The sequence below is a fragment of the Lonchura striata genome, chromosome 1, assembly GCF_046129695.1.
Source record: "Lonchura striata isolate bLonStr1 chromosome 1, bLonStr1.mat, whole genome shotgun sequence".
Classification (NCBI taxonomy): Eukaryota; Metazoa; Chordata; class Aves; order Passeriformes; family Estrildidae; genus Lonchura; species Lonchura striata.
Genome location: NC_134603.1, coordinates 90,587,994 through 90,602,532, shown reverse-complemented (window position 1 = coordinate 90,602,532; position 14,539 = coordinate 90,587,994). Strand labels below are relative to the sequence as shown.

The 14,539-nt window shown below is 37.9% G+C and overlaps 1 protein-coding gene across 2 annotated transcripts in view; it reads left to right on the top strand.

Moving 5' to 3' along the window:
- The window catches only part of NUP153 (nucleoporin 153), a 39,379-nt gene that overhangs the window by 6,856 nt on the left and 17,984 nt on the right, over positions 1 to 14,539 (top strand). For both annotated transcript variants that reach the window (XM_021552952.2, XM_021552945.3), the window contains exons 2-10: positions 4,162 to 4,378; positions 6,562 to 6,810; positions 8,234 to 8,373; positions 8,456 to 8,584; positions 10,314 to 10,430; positions 10,550 to 10,594; positions 10,688 to 10,741; positions 13,410 to 13,556; positions 14,289 to 14,341. In XM_021552952.2, coding sequence (XP_021408627.2) covers positions 4,162 to 4,378; positions 6,562 to 6,810; positions 8,234 to 8,373; positions 8,456 to 8,584; positions 10,314 to 10,430; positions 10,550 to 10,594; positions 10,688 to 10,741; positions 13,410 to 13,556; positions 14,289 to 14,341 — 1,151 coding nt within the window. The remainder of the gene's footprint in view (positions 1 to 4,161; positions 4,379 to 6,561; positions 6,811 to 8,233; positions 8,374 to 8,455; positions 8,585 to 10,313; positions 10,431 to 10,549; positions 10,595 to 10,687; positions 10,742 to 13,409; positions 13,557 to 14,288; positions 14,342 to 14,539) is intronic.

The following is a 14,539-nucleotide window of genomic DNA, read 5'->3' as shown; positions in this document are numbered from 1 at the left end:
ATGATTCTATGACCTTATGAGAAGAGGAATTTGGACCTTCCAAGGAAGGATTTGAGTCTTCAACACAGGGCTTTGGGCTCTGGAAATGGGCTTTTGGAGATGAATAGGAGGGTTTGAACCCTGAGGTTGGATTTTCTTTGGTTTTGTGCCCTCAAATGATGCTTCAATACCTTGAGATGACTCTCTGCTCACTAGAAATGGGTTTTTGGAGGCTTTGAGTGAGCCCATTAGATAAAAGGCTGAATCCTAAATAGGAGGCTTTGGAAGCTAGGGTTTAGGCCTGGAGATGTGCCTGGAGATGTGCCTTTGTACTCTATAGAGTTTGAATTCTACAAATGAGACTTTGGGCGTTCCAAATCAGACTTGGAGCCTTCAAAATAATGCTTGTGGCCTTTCAGATGAGTCTTGGGACCTAAGGAGCAGGGCTTGAAACTCAGTAATGAGTGTTCATGCCCAAACAAGGATGGTTTGGACTCTTGGGTAACAGTTGGGTAACAGTTGGACACAATGATCTAAGAGGTCTTTTCCAGCCTTAATAGTTCAGCGATTCCATGATGTCAAGCCAATATGCCTTGGAGTAGCTGTTACTGTAGTTACTGTTGCTATGATGTTTGTATACATAGACTTAGACCTAGCAGAGCTGCAGACACTTGAGATGATGCACAGATTTTGAAAACCTGTTGTAAATACCTATTCATAAGCTACTGGGTCTTTCTGGTGGATTTTCATTTTGTTAAGCTTTCCTGCTGATATTTTTTGGGATGAGTGTATTTGAGGTGATAGCAGTTGATACTGACAGCAGCTCAAACCTCTGAAATCAGTCAGTTAAGGAGTAAAACATGTTCACTGAATAAAACACACAGTAGTCACACATTTGGGATTGCCCCTCTGAGTCTTCTGCCCTTCCATGGTATTAAGTTTGGTACCTGTGTGGCCTGTAGAAATGATAAGTTATGAACACTAGACTGCATGCCAGCGCCACATCCTCTGCTCCCAACCTGAAACTGGAACAGTTTTTGTGCAGTAGTGTGTTCAGAGTAGCTGTACTGAGTGAAGGTGTTCTGGAAGAGGCTGGTTCATATGTGTGGCATGAGAAGATCAGGATATGAGCAGTTTGCTGGAGAAGAAGCCTGCTAGAGTTGTCTTTTCGTTGTGTTTTTTTTGTATTTTATATCTGAAGATCTGTTGGCATCAGTGAGATGTGTACTATCCTTGTCAGCCTTCTAGAAGGATTAATGATTCCTCTCTAAGGAGATGGGATGGACAACGTGGAGAGCTGGTGACATGGAAGTGGTAGAGGGTAGAGGGGGAGTGTTCTGCTGACAGGGTTGGCTTATTTGCATGTGCAGAGAGAGGGAAAGAGTGTTCAAATGCATGTGCTGAAGTTGAAGAATAAGAAAACTGCAAGGTTAGGGTAAAATTAAAATGCCAGCTTTAAAGACAGTGTAAGGCATGAGATTTTGTTGAATTGTTCTGGCAGCAATAAGCAGTATGCGTGTTCAAATGTGTAGGTCAGTGGTACCTTAACTGCCTGACTTGATCAACAATACAGCCACAGAGCTTTATTGATTGGCTTTTATCTCTGATGGCAGATAAGAGATGATGGAAGGAATTGTTTTGTTTTTTTTTTTTTTTGGTGTGTCATCTGTGTGTATTTGAATAGACATACCTGGGGAATATGGAATACTTTTAGGGGGAAGGTGTTTTTTTAATGGGATCTGTTTTTGATGATGGCTCATTCATAATGCCTGTGTAGTTCTTCTTTCACAGTGCCTTTAATATATTTTGCTGACAGAAAATGTAGGTGCCTTTAGATGTATTTTGCTTTCTCTTGCTTTGTCACTAAGCCAACATTATTCTGGAGTATAAAACTATGCTCCTTGTCTGCTACTGTGCCTAAGCCAGATGGAGCAGGCCATTAGTACTTGGTGCAGTACAGCTCTGCTGAGTTCTGCTCATGCGTAGGTTTGGGATATTACCCTGTGTTATCCAGCTTGGAATGCTGATTATGTGGAGAATGGCAAGGCTGCCATTTGCACGAAAGGGTCAAGCCAGTCTGGTGTCAGATCTGGATACTATAACATCATCTTAGTTAATTACTAGTCTAGCTACATTCTCCAGTTGCTCATTAGGATTACTAATGATTGGGTGTTTACTCTTCTGGATGCCTATGGCTTCTTCCATCTTGAGTCTCAGGTAGCTTTCAGTCCTGGGAGGATTTCCTCAGTCATACTGGCTCCTCTTTTATGGCCAGCAATGTCTTACTATTTAATGGAGATATTCTCTAGCAGTACTGAATATAGTAATGCATAGCTTTTTGGAAAGAGCAATTGCCTTGGATGCAGTTTGTGTCCTGTCATTTGCTTATTTTGGCAGATTTTTGACTCCTCTGAGTTCCTGATAGCTTTTATACGTAGCACCAAAATACTCCCCTAAAGAGGGATAGTGAAAGGTGATAAGTAAAGGTGAAAATGAGGGGCTGGGAATGGAGTACAGACTGCCTCTTTGCTGGTGCCAGGCGCTGAACTGCTTGTGAGCTGTGGTGTTGCACAGTTTTTGATGTTGGAAAACTGAGGCTTAGTATTTTTGTAGAATAGCAGCAACCCCCTAAGCATGGCATATTAGAGAGTATCTTAGTGTGGTAATTGTTATAGATGTGTTTATCATGTGGTATTCTGTCTAGTTTAAGCTGTCCCTGGCTAGTTATTCTGTCTTTGTGCAAATAAAATATTTAATTACAGATTGTTATGAAAAATGTCAAATTGTAAATTAAGATGACTTTCTTTCTGTGAAAATACTTTTGTTTTCTACCTTCTTTTTCTTCTCTTTGCCAGCCCCACTTCTAACTCCCGATTCAAGGGTGTCCTGTAAGTTGGTGCTTGTGTTACTGTGTATGAAATATGTGAATGACAGATAGGGGCTTTTCTTCCATGTGTGCTGAACTTTTAAAGAAAGTTGAATACAAGAGGGTTCTTGTTTCACAGTTGTTTACTAGACTAACTACTACATGTTCAAAGAATATTCTCAATTCTCTACAGATGAATAATAATTTCTAGAAATTTTTGTTGCCTAAACCCAAAAAAAGAACAAAGTACCTTGATGCATGTGTTAGGTAACTGGCAATGAAGTTCAACAAAAGTCTTTTTGTATGCTCTTGTTGCTTTTCAGTTTCCAAAGTGTTGAAAATTGTTGAAGGTAGCTTTGGCACTTTCTTCAGTTTGTGGAGATGAGCAGCTGGTTCTGTGGCTGCAGCCAGTGTTAGAGGGGAAGCTCCATGTTGCAAGAACTCTGCTGCACAGGGTTGAGATTTGACAAAGAAGACATGTTGTAATTTTGAGGATATAATGGGGAACCAGTGACTGCCTAAAACAAAATGTTAAATAAATACTTCTTACTAGAATGTAAGCATTACAAATAATTGCTGAATGTCAAAATGGAAATGGCTTTTATGTATTCAGTAACTGCAAATATTAAGATTTGCAGATACAAAATTTTAACATACCATGAAATGAAATTTTATCAAATTGAATCTATTCAAGAATCCTGTGGTGAGGAGTCTGTTGTTCAACTGTAGCTGTTTCTTCCAAGATTCTTTCCAGATTCCTTCAGTATTCAGAGCATAATAGTGGGGGTTTTGGTGCACATTGTTCTGCAGTTTAGCATTAGAAAAAGAAATATTTAAGTTCACTCATTTTAGTAGCTATTACTACTCATCACTATTGCTGTAGATAATTGCTAGGCTTCTGGGTTTGATGATTTTTCAAGTGAAGGTGTTAGAAGGAAAAGTCCTCAAAACAAAGTGCATACATCAGGAGTTCAGAAATTTAATTTCTTGATGACCATGTGACTTGACAAGCCTTTGGTGAACTTCAGTTGTAGTTTCAGAATGTGGAAGTTTTGCCAAGGTCACTGGGCAGTGCAGAAACTGATGGGTTAGTAGTAAATCAATGTTAATTGTATTTTTGTTATGCATGTTCTAGAAGTATTGGAATTCTTAATGAAGAATCCAGCATTCTCTTATCTTACTTATCTGAATATTGCTTCCAGCATTCTCTTATCTTACTTATCTGAATATTGCTGTCTAATACCTGTCTTGGAGGTCTGTGCAAGGTTGCATCCCAGAATATACTGCTGACTGTGTTCATATATTTTTCTTTCAAGCTGGGACTCCTTAGCAGAGTGACTGAATCAGTGAAAAACATTGTACCAGGATGGCTGCAGAAGTATTTCAATAAAAGTGAAGATAAATGTGTAGATATGAATGAATCTGCAAGTGAGGAAGAGAATCCAGTAAACTATCACCATGATTATGCAAATGAAGATACCATGGTAATTGATGGGAGAGTCACGCCTGAATCAGCAAGAATTAATTTAGAAGGTATGTGAAATATCATTTAGTATTCTGACCATATGTATTTATTCACAGATTTCTAGTTTTGAATCTACATTTCTAGGGGAGACTGGAAGGAGCGTTTGGACAGAAAAAAAGCAAGCAACAGAAAACCCCACAACACCCAAACCAAAATGACCAACCTGCCAAAAACCCCAACCCAAAATAACCCCACACGTAGGAAAATCAAAGGAAAAAAACTCAGTAGCTCAGTTTTTAGAACTGCCTTAGCTTCAAAGTTTAAACATACTGGAAGCTCACTTAGAGCCCTTGGAAGTCATGAGTTAACTTCAGGTACTCAAGTAGCCAAGTGCAAATTATTGCTCGCATTCATTTGCAAGTGTGTTGGGTTACATTTGCTTTTTAAAGGATCTGTGATGAAAGTTTATCTAATTGCTTAAGGTAGTAGAAACATTATTTTGTTTTGTTGTCCTCAAAACAAAAGACCGGATCCTAGAATGCCAGAGGAAAATCATGTGTCCTGATTTTTTTTTTTTCTTTTCCTCTGGGCTTCTTTAATCAATTTATTAAATTTTTATGTTAGTTTAGTGGAGATCTGGGGAACTTTGTTTATGACGTTGTTATTTTTTTTTTAATATTTCATAACATTGTGTGACATTGCTAGCTTGGGGTCTTTGAAAACTATTTGGATCATATTAAAATTAATCTGTGCTTTATACCTATGCCTCTCAGTTTCTGTAGTACTCTGTGGATTTGCATATGCTCTCATTTGAATTTCTCTTAAATTAGCAGTTTTGGGAACTCGGGTTTTATTTAGGTGAGAAATATTATGTGAGCACGTGTACATAACCATCTGTGTGGACAGTCAGCTGCTTCTGTTGTTGGCAGAATGAAAAGTAATGAGGAAATACCTTTCTCACCAATGTTATCTAATTGTAAATAAGGGGCTTTTCAGCTCTCTGTGTAGCTGTAGCTTGAGCATAAGTTTGTATAAAGGAATAGAGAAGGTTTTCATGAATGAGTAACATGTGTTGACTTTCCTGAAGAATTGTGTGAAAGGACCTTTCAGTGAGAACAGCTGCACAGCAAACTTTCTAGCTCCAAGAAATCAGGAGCAGATGGGACTCACTAGAACTTTGAGTAGCTTGTGTTGTAGTTTGTGGATGTTGTAGTTAGTCTTTCTAGCTATAGTAGATACTTTATTTCTTGTTACTGGTATTTTTTATTTTAGAAAGCCTGTTTCCTTGGCTCTGAGGTACCAATGTGCAAGAGCCTGTGTTCCTTTGCTTGGCCAGCCTTTGATCTGATAACGCTTTCTTTCATCTCATCAGGACACTCCTAAAAATCTACCAGTGCTTTGGAGAATTAATTACTAGCACTGCAGTGCTTATGAAGATTGAAGTAGCTAGTTTAAGCTTCAGTGCAAATGTCAGGATGATAGTGTCTCAAAATTATGTTCATACCCAGAAATTGTGGGAGGGACTGTAGACATATGGATGTCAGTCAAGATGGCCATTAATTGCTATTCTGTTCATGTGGCAAGTTGGAGCTGTGAGACCACCTTTTGCAGGACATTGGCAGCATTTACATACCTTTTCATGAGGAAAAAAAGCCTGTCTTAAAACTGTGGCCATGTTGTTTACTTGTCTTTTATACAAAAATCTCAAAAACTAATGGATAGGAGATAATTCGCCTGTAGCATGACCTGATATGGTAGAATTTGGAAGGGAGGATGATGACACCAGAACAAATAAACACCTGAAAATCCTTGCAAATACATATTTTTATGTTACATATTCAGGCTAACACCATTTACTAGATGATAGAAACTGCAGAGTTGTCCATAACTTTTAATGTAATCTCTAATTTTGGAAAGCTTATTGTAAGCATTGTCTGGAGGAAAATGAAATTACGGATGTTTGATTTAGCGAAATCCACAGTTTTAAGTGCTTGAGTGCAGGGTCAAATTTTGATGAAATTCATAAAAATCCCATCCTTAAGTACTTCTTAATATGACATTAATGCTTAGTATTTCAGGCAGTGTTGCTGTTGTAATCAGACAGATGAAACCCTATCTGGGTGAGGAAGTTAAATTCGGCTTCTCTATTTTTGTGCATAGAACTTGGCAATAATCATGGCTGTTGATAGAAAACAGGTTTTGGCTTCTGTGAGTTTATAAGGAAGCTGATTGTCTCGCTGTTCTTGTTTAGAACCATCCACGAGCAGGTCTGCGCTGAACTTCTCGGATGTGTTAACAAGGCCCTCCCTTCACCGGAGCCATTTGAACTGCACCGTGCTGGATTCCACAGTCCCACACTGTCAGCCCTCCACATCTGCCACACTTGGCATCGGCAGTCCTGGGCTGTCCCTCGTAAAGGAAATAAAAGATTCTACCTCTCAGCATGACGACGATAACATCTCAACAACCAGTGGCTTCTCCTCTAGAGCATCTGATAAAGGTAACTTTATATTTATATTCTCTATTTGATTTGTTTGATAACATGAAGTACTTTGTATTGTTTAATATTTCACCTTGCCTTAGTAAATAAAGTAGGAGAGTGCCAGCTCTAGATGTTAGAATTAAATTTCATTTTTAGTATTTTAGAAGTATATAATCCTGTCACCTTTTAAATATAACCATGTTTGGAATATATTTATGAGTCCATTATGTTCTAAAGAGTCAGTGCTGATAAGTACAATTTTAGCTTGATTATCTGTAAATCTTGAATGGGGATAATAGGAGATGAAGATGACTTTCTGTACCTTGATAGCTGGGTTGGTTGCCTAGAAGGAGGAGTGACTCAGAGTATCTCAGAGCTGGCTAAATATGAGTAAATATGGTTGAAAAATAAAAGCATGTAAAGCATGTGGGTTTTTTTTTGTTTGTTTATTTTTGTGTGGTTGTGTTTTTTGTTTGTTTGTTTGTTTTTTTAACCAGGAGTCAATAAAGCAACTATTCTGATTGAACAAGTTTGGGCTGTTTTGGTTTGGTTTTTTTTTTTTTTTTTTTTTTTTTTTTTTTTTTTTTTTTTTTTTCTGTTCCTGGGCATAATTTGTCAATACTTCCTTGTTTTTTTGCCAAATTCAGTAAAGAATGTGCACCATTTTTAAGTTAAAAAAAACCCAAGACATTGTATTTATGTAGAATGTGAGCTAGCCGTCTCACTGAGAAAGGGCCAAACAGCAAGTTTGGACATTTTTCCAGTTGCCCATATAAATGGGGGATGGAGGTGTGCTCAGCCAGTTCTCTGGAAACCATAGTTTGACAGTTCAGAGTAGATGTTGCCAGGGTGTAGCAATATAATCTGAGTTTGCTAGAACTTTCTGATATGTCTCCATAAGACATACAGAAAATAGGTGGTTAACTCTCTTAATTCAGCCTTTGGGTAATTTTTCAGGTTTAAGACCTGGTCAGTTCTGTCCTGTGCTGGTTTCCAACCCTCTACCAACATAGGAAAAACTTTGTATCATTAGAGATGCACCAGTGTTTATGCAGTTCCTATACTTTATCATGAAAGAAAAAAAATAAAATTGTGTTGTATTGGAAATGTGCTATTAACTTGTGAATGCTTTTGAAAGATTACCGAAAGGTCATGTATTTGCAGTTCTGTGAACAGATTTTAGGTTCAGAGTTGGTACTTGGGTTTCATACCATATGTGAAATTAATGTGTTTGAAGAGCTCTGAAGGTTAGAGTGCCAGAGAAATTTTAACATACCATGAAATGGAATTTTATCAAATTGAATCTATTCAAGAATCCTGTGGTGAGGACCTTTTCATTTGGTGAGATGTTTTTGTAGAGAATTGGAGTTTGTGTGATGTTTAATACTAAATTTCTCTATGTACACAAGGCATTTACATATGCCATTTGTCATTTTGGCAGATATCACAGTTTCAAAAAATACTTCAGCACCACTGCTTTGGTCCCCGGAGGCTGAAAGATCTCATGCCCTCTCACAGCATCCTGCATCTAGCTCTAAAAAACCTGCATTCAATTTGTCTGCTTTTGGATCTCCCTCTTCTGTAAGTACTGCACAGTATTCATTTTAGTCAAGTTGAATGTGTAGCCATTTTACTAACCACTTACCATAATACGTTTTTGTAGTCACTTGGAAACACTTCTGTCTTTAAGACAAGACAGCTTGGGGATTCTCCATTTTACCCAGGAAAGACCTCTTATGGTGGTGCAGCTGCAGCAGCGAGACAGACAAAAGTCCAGATTTCTGCTTACCAGGTATGAGAACAGTAGTGCAATGTGAGGGAAAACATAACTGAAATACATAAGGGGGAGCTCGGCCAAAAAAACTGTGAGCTGGGAACTTAACTTGAAAAACGTGCCAACAGTTCCTATCTTGCCCACTCAGCCTGCAATTTTTGTTTCAATTCTTGTGTAACATGTTATGTAGAAATGCTTGTCATAAAGCGTGAGAATTACAGCAGCATCTCTTGGTCAGTTTCTTGTATTAGAGGTTTTCTCTGTTATGTCTTCCAGAAATTTCCATTTTCTGCCATGATCTGCCTCTGACTGTATTATGGTGAAATAACATGTAAATAATTACAATGATGGCATAACTTTGAAAACTTCGTTAATAGCAGCAAAAGTTACCTCCCTGATACTTGCCTGTAGATCTTACGCAAGCACTCAAACTATGAACATATTGTGCATTTTTTAATACAGGAGTATACAAAAGGCAAATTTGCTCATCCTTTGCACTTCTGTTACCCAGAGGGAGACATGCAGTCCTACATGCATACATATCACAATATACAAAAAGATGCTCTCTATTTTACTGCTGTTCCGGTGGCTCTTGAGAAGAGCGGCTTGTCCCCAGGTGTCCCTCGTCATCTAAAATGAACCAGCAAATTAAAAATCCTGACTGCTCTCAATAGCTAGAGTTGAATCTAAAAGCAAGTCAGTAAAATCTGATTTGGTTCTAATTTGTTTAAATTAGAATGTCCTTTGTTAAAAAAAATAAAAAGTCAAAAGGAACTTTAAGGAACTGAAAATAAGGTTGTTGGACCTATTTTGGCAGTCTGTTTCTACCATTGAACAAGGGGACTCAATTTCCTGATTCAGGGAAATCTTGAACCTTGTGGATTTTCCTAACTTGGTGTTGAATAAAACTTGAGAACATTTAAAATTTCTGTAACCTAGAAATCCTCTTTGGTCAGCTATTTTTATTTTTTACAAAAATTCTGGATTATATTGAAGAGAGGAAGCAAATATTAGGCTCTTAAAGGAGAGACAAGCTTGTTTGTTGCTGCGTACAGCAAGTCTCACTTGCGTGCTCTGTGTGTTGTGTGATCTGCTTCCTGTCTTCACGGTAGTTGTGTGGGAAGCATGATGTGGTTACAATAAGAGGTGTAACATAGTTTTTTCTTTTAAAAAATGGTCACACTGAGTTTTTTCAGTTATGTTCAGTCATGTGGTACAACATTGACTTTTTCAGTGTATTGTTTTAGATCTGTTACAGTTCAAATCAGATCTTAATCTTTCTAAAGAGAAAAAAGATCTGCAGTCTTGGGGGAAGGGAGGAAACAAGAGAAGTAGAACTAGGAATCCATGATGAATTAAGATGCCGTGCTTATGCTATCATGAAACTCTGATATCTATTTTGTTGCTGCAAGTAATTTCTGCAGCTCAAGCCTTTGCTTCATTTCTGTTTTCCTAATCACTGCTTCAGACACCCTACAAGCCTAACATCTTTGTTTTGTGACCTTTTACATTTAAGGATTTCTTTGTTGCTTTATCCCATATGCAAGATATGCAGGGCCCCATTTAAACTTCTGTAAAATCAGTGGAGTATGTTTTTCTTCTTCATGCTTTGAATGCTCAGTGAGTACATTTTTCTGTGTCATTTCGAGGATATTGGTTGTATCACCAGTGTAGCTGTGGGGCATTAAATACACACATGTGTAACTCAGAATCCACCATCATGACATTGGCAATGCTAATTTTTCAGCCGCCGATAAAAAGACAAGTGAAAGCTAAACAAGCAAATGTGCAATCCTATGGTGTGACAAGTTCCACGGCACGGCGCATCTTGCAGACATTGGAGAAGATGTCAAGCCCTTTGGCAGTAAGTTGTGATCTTCCCAATGTTTTATTCCATGTGTTTGAAAAACATAGTGAATGTGCCAGTATGGGATGAAGATGTTACTTACCTGCTTTAACTTACTGTACCTGTTTTTTCAACAGGATGCTAAAAGGATTCCATCTTCTGTTTCTAGTCCGCTGTCTTCTGTAAGTCGATCAAAAACCCCCCATGTTTTTGTTGGATGGAGCCCTCTTGTTGGGAAAAAAAATCCTCTAATTTTGGCCCTTTTTTCCTGTTAGCCTGTGGACAGGAGTGTGCTGAATGTGACTAATTTCCAATCCAGACAAAACCAGGTAAGAGCCAGTAAAATGTTAAGCTGTCATAGGTAACTTTCTCTGCTTTGCAGCTCTTAAATGACACAAACCTCAATTATAGCATGCACATGAATTCACTGTGAGTTATAGCTGCCTTGGCTGTGTGTAAATTGCTAGAAATGTCTTTTCAATCCACACTAGATGAAGGATTGTGAAGTTTGCTCAGGTGGAGAATTATTATCTTTTTTTGGTGGTGTGCTGATATATCAAGAACAATGTCTCTAGAACACACAAAGTGGTTTTATCTTGGCCTGCAACTTAGGGTTAAATTGCATGATAACATTCTTGTTTCAGGAAAGCTTTCTCATGCAGAAATAACAAGAAATAGAAAAATATTGATTGATTGTTCAGATCTTGTGCAGATTTCATGTTTATTTTAAGCAAAAAATATATACTTCAATTTTTTATTACTACTCAAGGAAAGGAGAAAATTGGACAATTGTTAAAGTTTGTAACTTCTGTAAATTTGTGCTCCTACATTCCTATTTGTAAGTAGCACTGAATTGTTTCTGTGGTAAACCATTATTTCCTTGGTTTTGTTTATAAAATGTTGGAGTATTACATTTATTAAATAGTGAAATCACAAAAGGTCACTTTTAGCTCTGGCAGCCAAAGGAACAAAAATGGTTTTTCTTCAGTGCAAACTTTTAATCTGCTGTTGTAATGGGGAAGTGGACAGAATGTTTTTAAAAGTTTCTGCCTTGGTTAGAAGTATAATTAATTCTGCAGCCACTTAGGAGTTTAAAACATCTCAGATTTTCTGTACTGTCTTTGGCCATGTGATGAATTACAAGAATGTTGAAATAGAGCATGTAAGTGTTTTATCATCTCTTAAATATTATCCCAGTCATTGAAAACAATGCTGATATGGATTCTGCATTAAAATGCAGAACCACACCTGTGATGAGGCATTTACATTTAAAAAGATCTACCAGATTTGCAGCATAGACCCTGACATTGGTTAGAAACTGAACGTTGCATACAGCTGTCACTGGGTAAAAATAGAGAAATTGTCTACTCATAATGCTAGAATTCATAAAATTTGGCAGGGAGAAAGGGTAGCCCTTGATGAAAAGAGAGGACAGGATTGTATGTGCCTAGAAGAGGGTTGTGTGTTTTCCTGGTGAAACGAACAAATGGTTTACAGGACACTTGGATACTCATGCAAAAGTTTTACAGGTTTTTTTTTTTTTTGGTGGTATTTTTCTTCTTTTGAGGATCTACACCAGACAGAATAAACCTTAGTGTATTGAACATGTAACTGAGTTACTTTTTTCTTGTTGTACGTACCTGTTTCACTAGTTTGATACCCTTTTACAATAATGTCATCTGCCTGGCATGTAGAGATAAGGTGGCAGATGTAGTTTCCTGGATTTTTGTGTGGCTTTTGGTGCTGTCCCTTTTGGATCCTTCTGGGCAAGTTGTCCAGCTCTAGGATGAGCTGTTTGAACAGCAGGATGTAAAAGGTTGCAGTGAATTTGGCTGCATCTGGCTGGTGACCAGTCACCAGTGGTGTTCCTCAGGATCAGTTCTAGGGCCAGTGCTGTTCCAGATACCTCTCAGTGATCTGGAGGCACGAATTGAATGCCCCATTAGCAGGTTTGGTGATGGTGCGAAACAGGGAGGTGCTGCTGACTCTCTTGAGGGACAAGAGTCCTTAAAGAGGGATCTAGGTAGATTGAAGCATTGGGTATTCATCAGTGGGATGAAATTTAACAAATCCAAATGCCAGATCCTCATCCTTGAGATCGTGGGACTGAGTGCACCCTCAGCAAGTTTGCAGGTGACACCAAACTGAGCAGTGCAGTTGACACATCTGAGGGATGCCATCCCGAAGGACCAGGACAAGCTCTAGAAGAAGTGGGCCCATGTGAAGGTCATGCAGTTCTACACCTGGGTTGGGGCACAACCATCTGTTGATACTGATTTAAATAGTAGGTGCATCCTAAGTCTCATGCTTCTTATCACCAAGGCTACAGATAATTTGATATATCATGGGGCCTTTTGGGGTCTTCCTTCTTTCTCTATTTAGTTAAGCCAGTTTTGCAGAATGTACAGTGCTTTCTGTTTAATAATTTGCCTTTGTCTGTAAAAAAGCTTTGACAGGAAAAGTCAGACCAGTACTTTTAAGAGCATCAAATTCAAATCTAAAACATTGGAACATGCATTAATGAGACTTCTTAAAAATATTTCACAATATATATTTTTAAAGGGTAACTTCAAAGGAAGAAAATGTAGAAAAAAAGAAACCCAGAACGTGGTTTAACTCTGCTTAACAGTTTCAGTATGAATTAATGGATCAAATCAGTGAAAAATAAAAGTCACATAGAGGGCAGAGGAGTGGAAAGGATGAGAGCATATTATTGTAACATGAGTTATTTTGCTTATAGGAGTATAGTTTATTTTGTCTTTGAAGTAACTGCTGAAGTTTGCCACAGAAGTCAGTTAGACTTTGACTATTCCTGTAGCTTTTTTGATTTTATAACTGATTTTCTGCAAGCTAAGTATTTTCAACACTTAACCACATAGTTTTCGCTGGGTGCTGAGACTGGTGGGAGGTTCTAGTTCTGTAACTTTTATCATCAGTCAGTGCTGTGCTAAGTTGGTTGGGTGCAAGGATAAATTGATTGCTGCTTCCCTTTCAAAGGTGGATTCACAACATCCTCCTGTCCAGAAACTTGTGACACCAAAGCCAATCTCCCTGACAGGGAGTCGGATCACATATTTTAAACCATCTCTGAAATCAGCTACTAATTCCAGAAAAATTCACCAAAGGGTAGATACGGACCATCAAGTAAGCAAATTTTCATGTCCTAATTTGCCTGCTTCTTGCAAAATTAGAATATGTTTAACCAGTCTACTAAGTTGCTCTTTTTCAAAGACCACCAATAGTATTCTTGAGGCAAGCATTAAGAAAAGACAGTGGGAACTGTTGTGAAAGAGATACTGAGAGGTTTTATGAATATAATTGTATCTTTGGCATACTAAGTGGCTGATGCTTATTTTCAGAATGTGGTGGTGTGCTTTTGGGCCAGGGTTTTCATAGTGACAGAATATTAAAATATGGAAACACAAATTTCCTTTACATATGCTGCTGTTCAGAAGCTGATGGAACGTGCTGATGTTGTGTATAAAATGTTTCAGGTGAACTGCGGGCTCCAAGTGAGATTTCTAGCAATTACCAATTCAGATCACTTTTTTAATTACCCCTTCTGATCACTTTGATGTTGATGGAGTCCCTCATAAACTTTCCTTAAAACAATACTGGTATCTCTTTCAGAAAAAATGACCCATGGTTCCAGTATCATTCTGAATGTAAAAATGACCAGGTATTAAATATATGGGCTGGAGATCAAATGGAAAGTCAGGGTGGTTACGGAAAAAGCTTAAGCAGATGAGGTATATTTAGTGGTATAAATAAAATAACCAAAACAGCACAAAAATGTATGTTTGGTTGTCTTCACTTTGCGTTTTGTTTATAAATATATTCAGATAAATCTTGAAATAAATAAAATTTATTTTGCAGGACATGATGGAGGAGAGTTTTCCTGCAGAAAAGCCTGTAAAATCATCTGAAAGGTATGACAAATGTATTAATTTAAAACACTTGAAAGAAGAAAGCTCCCCTTCTTTGCTAGTACAATCTGCATGCTTGCTTTCTTTTGGAAGAGCAGGAACAGTTCTCAGTAAAAGGGAATAGAAAAAGTGAAAAAATTGTATTATGAGAGTTTAAATACTTGTGCAACTTGGTGTTCATTGGGGGAGCAGCTGTTAGTC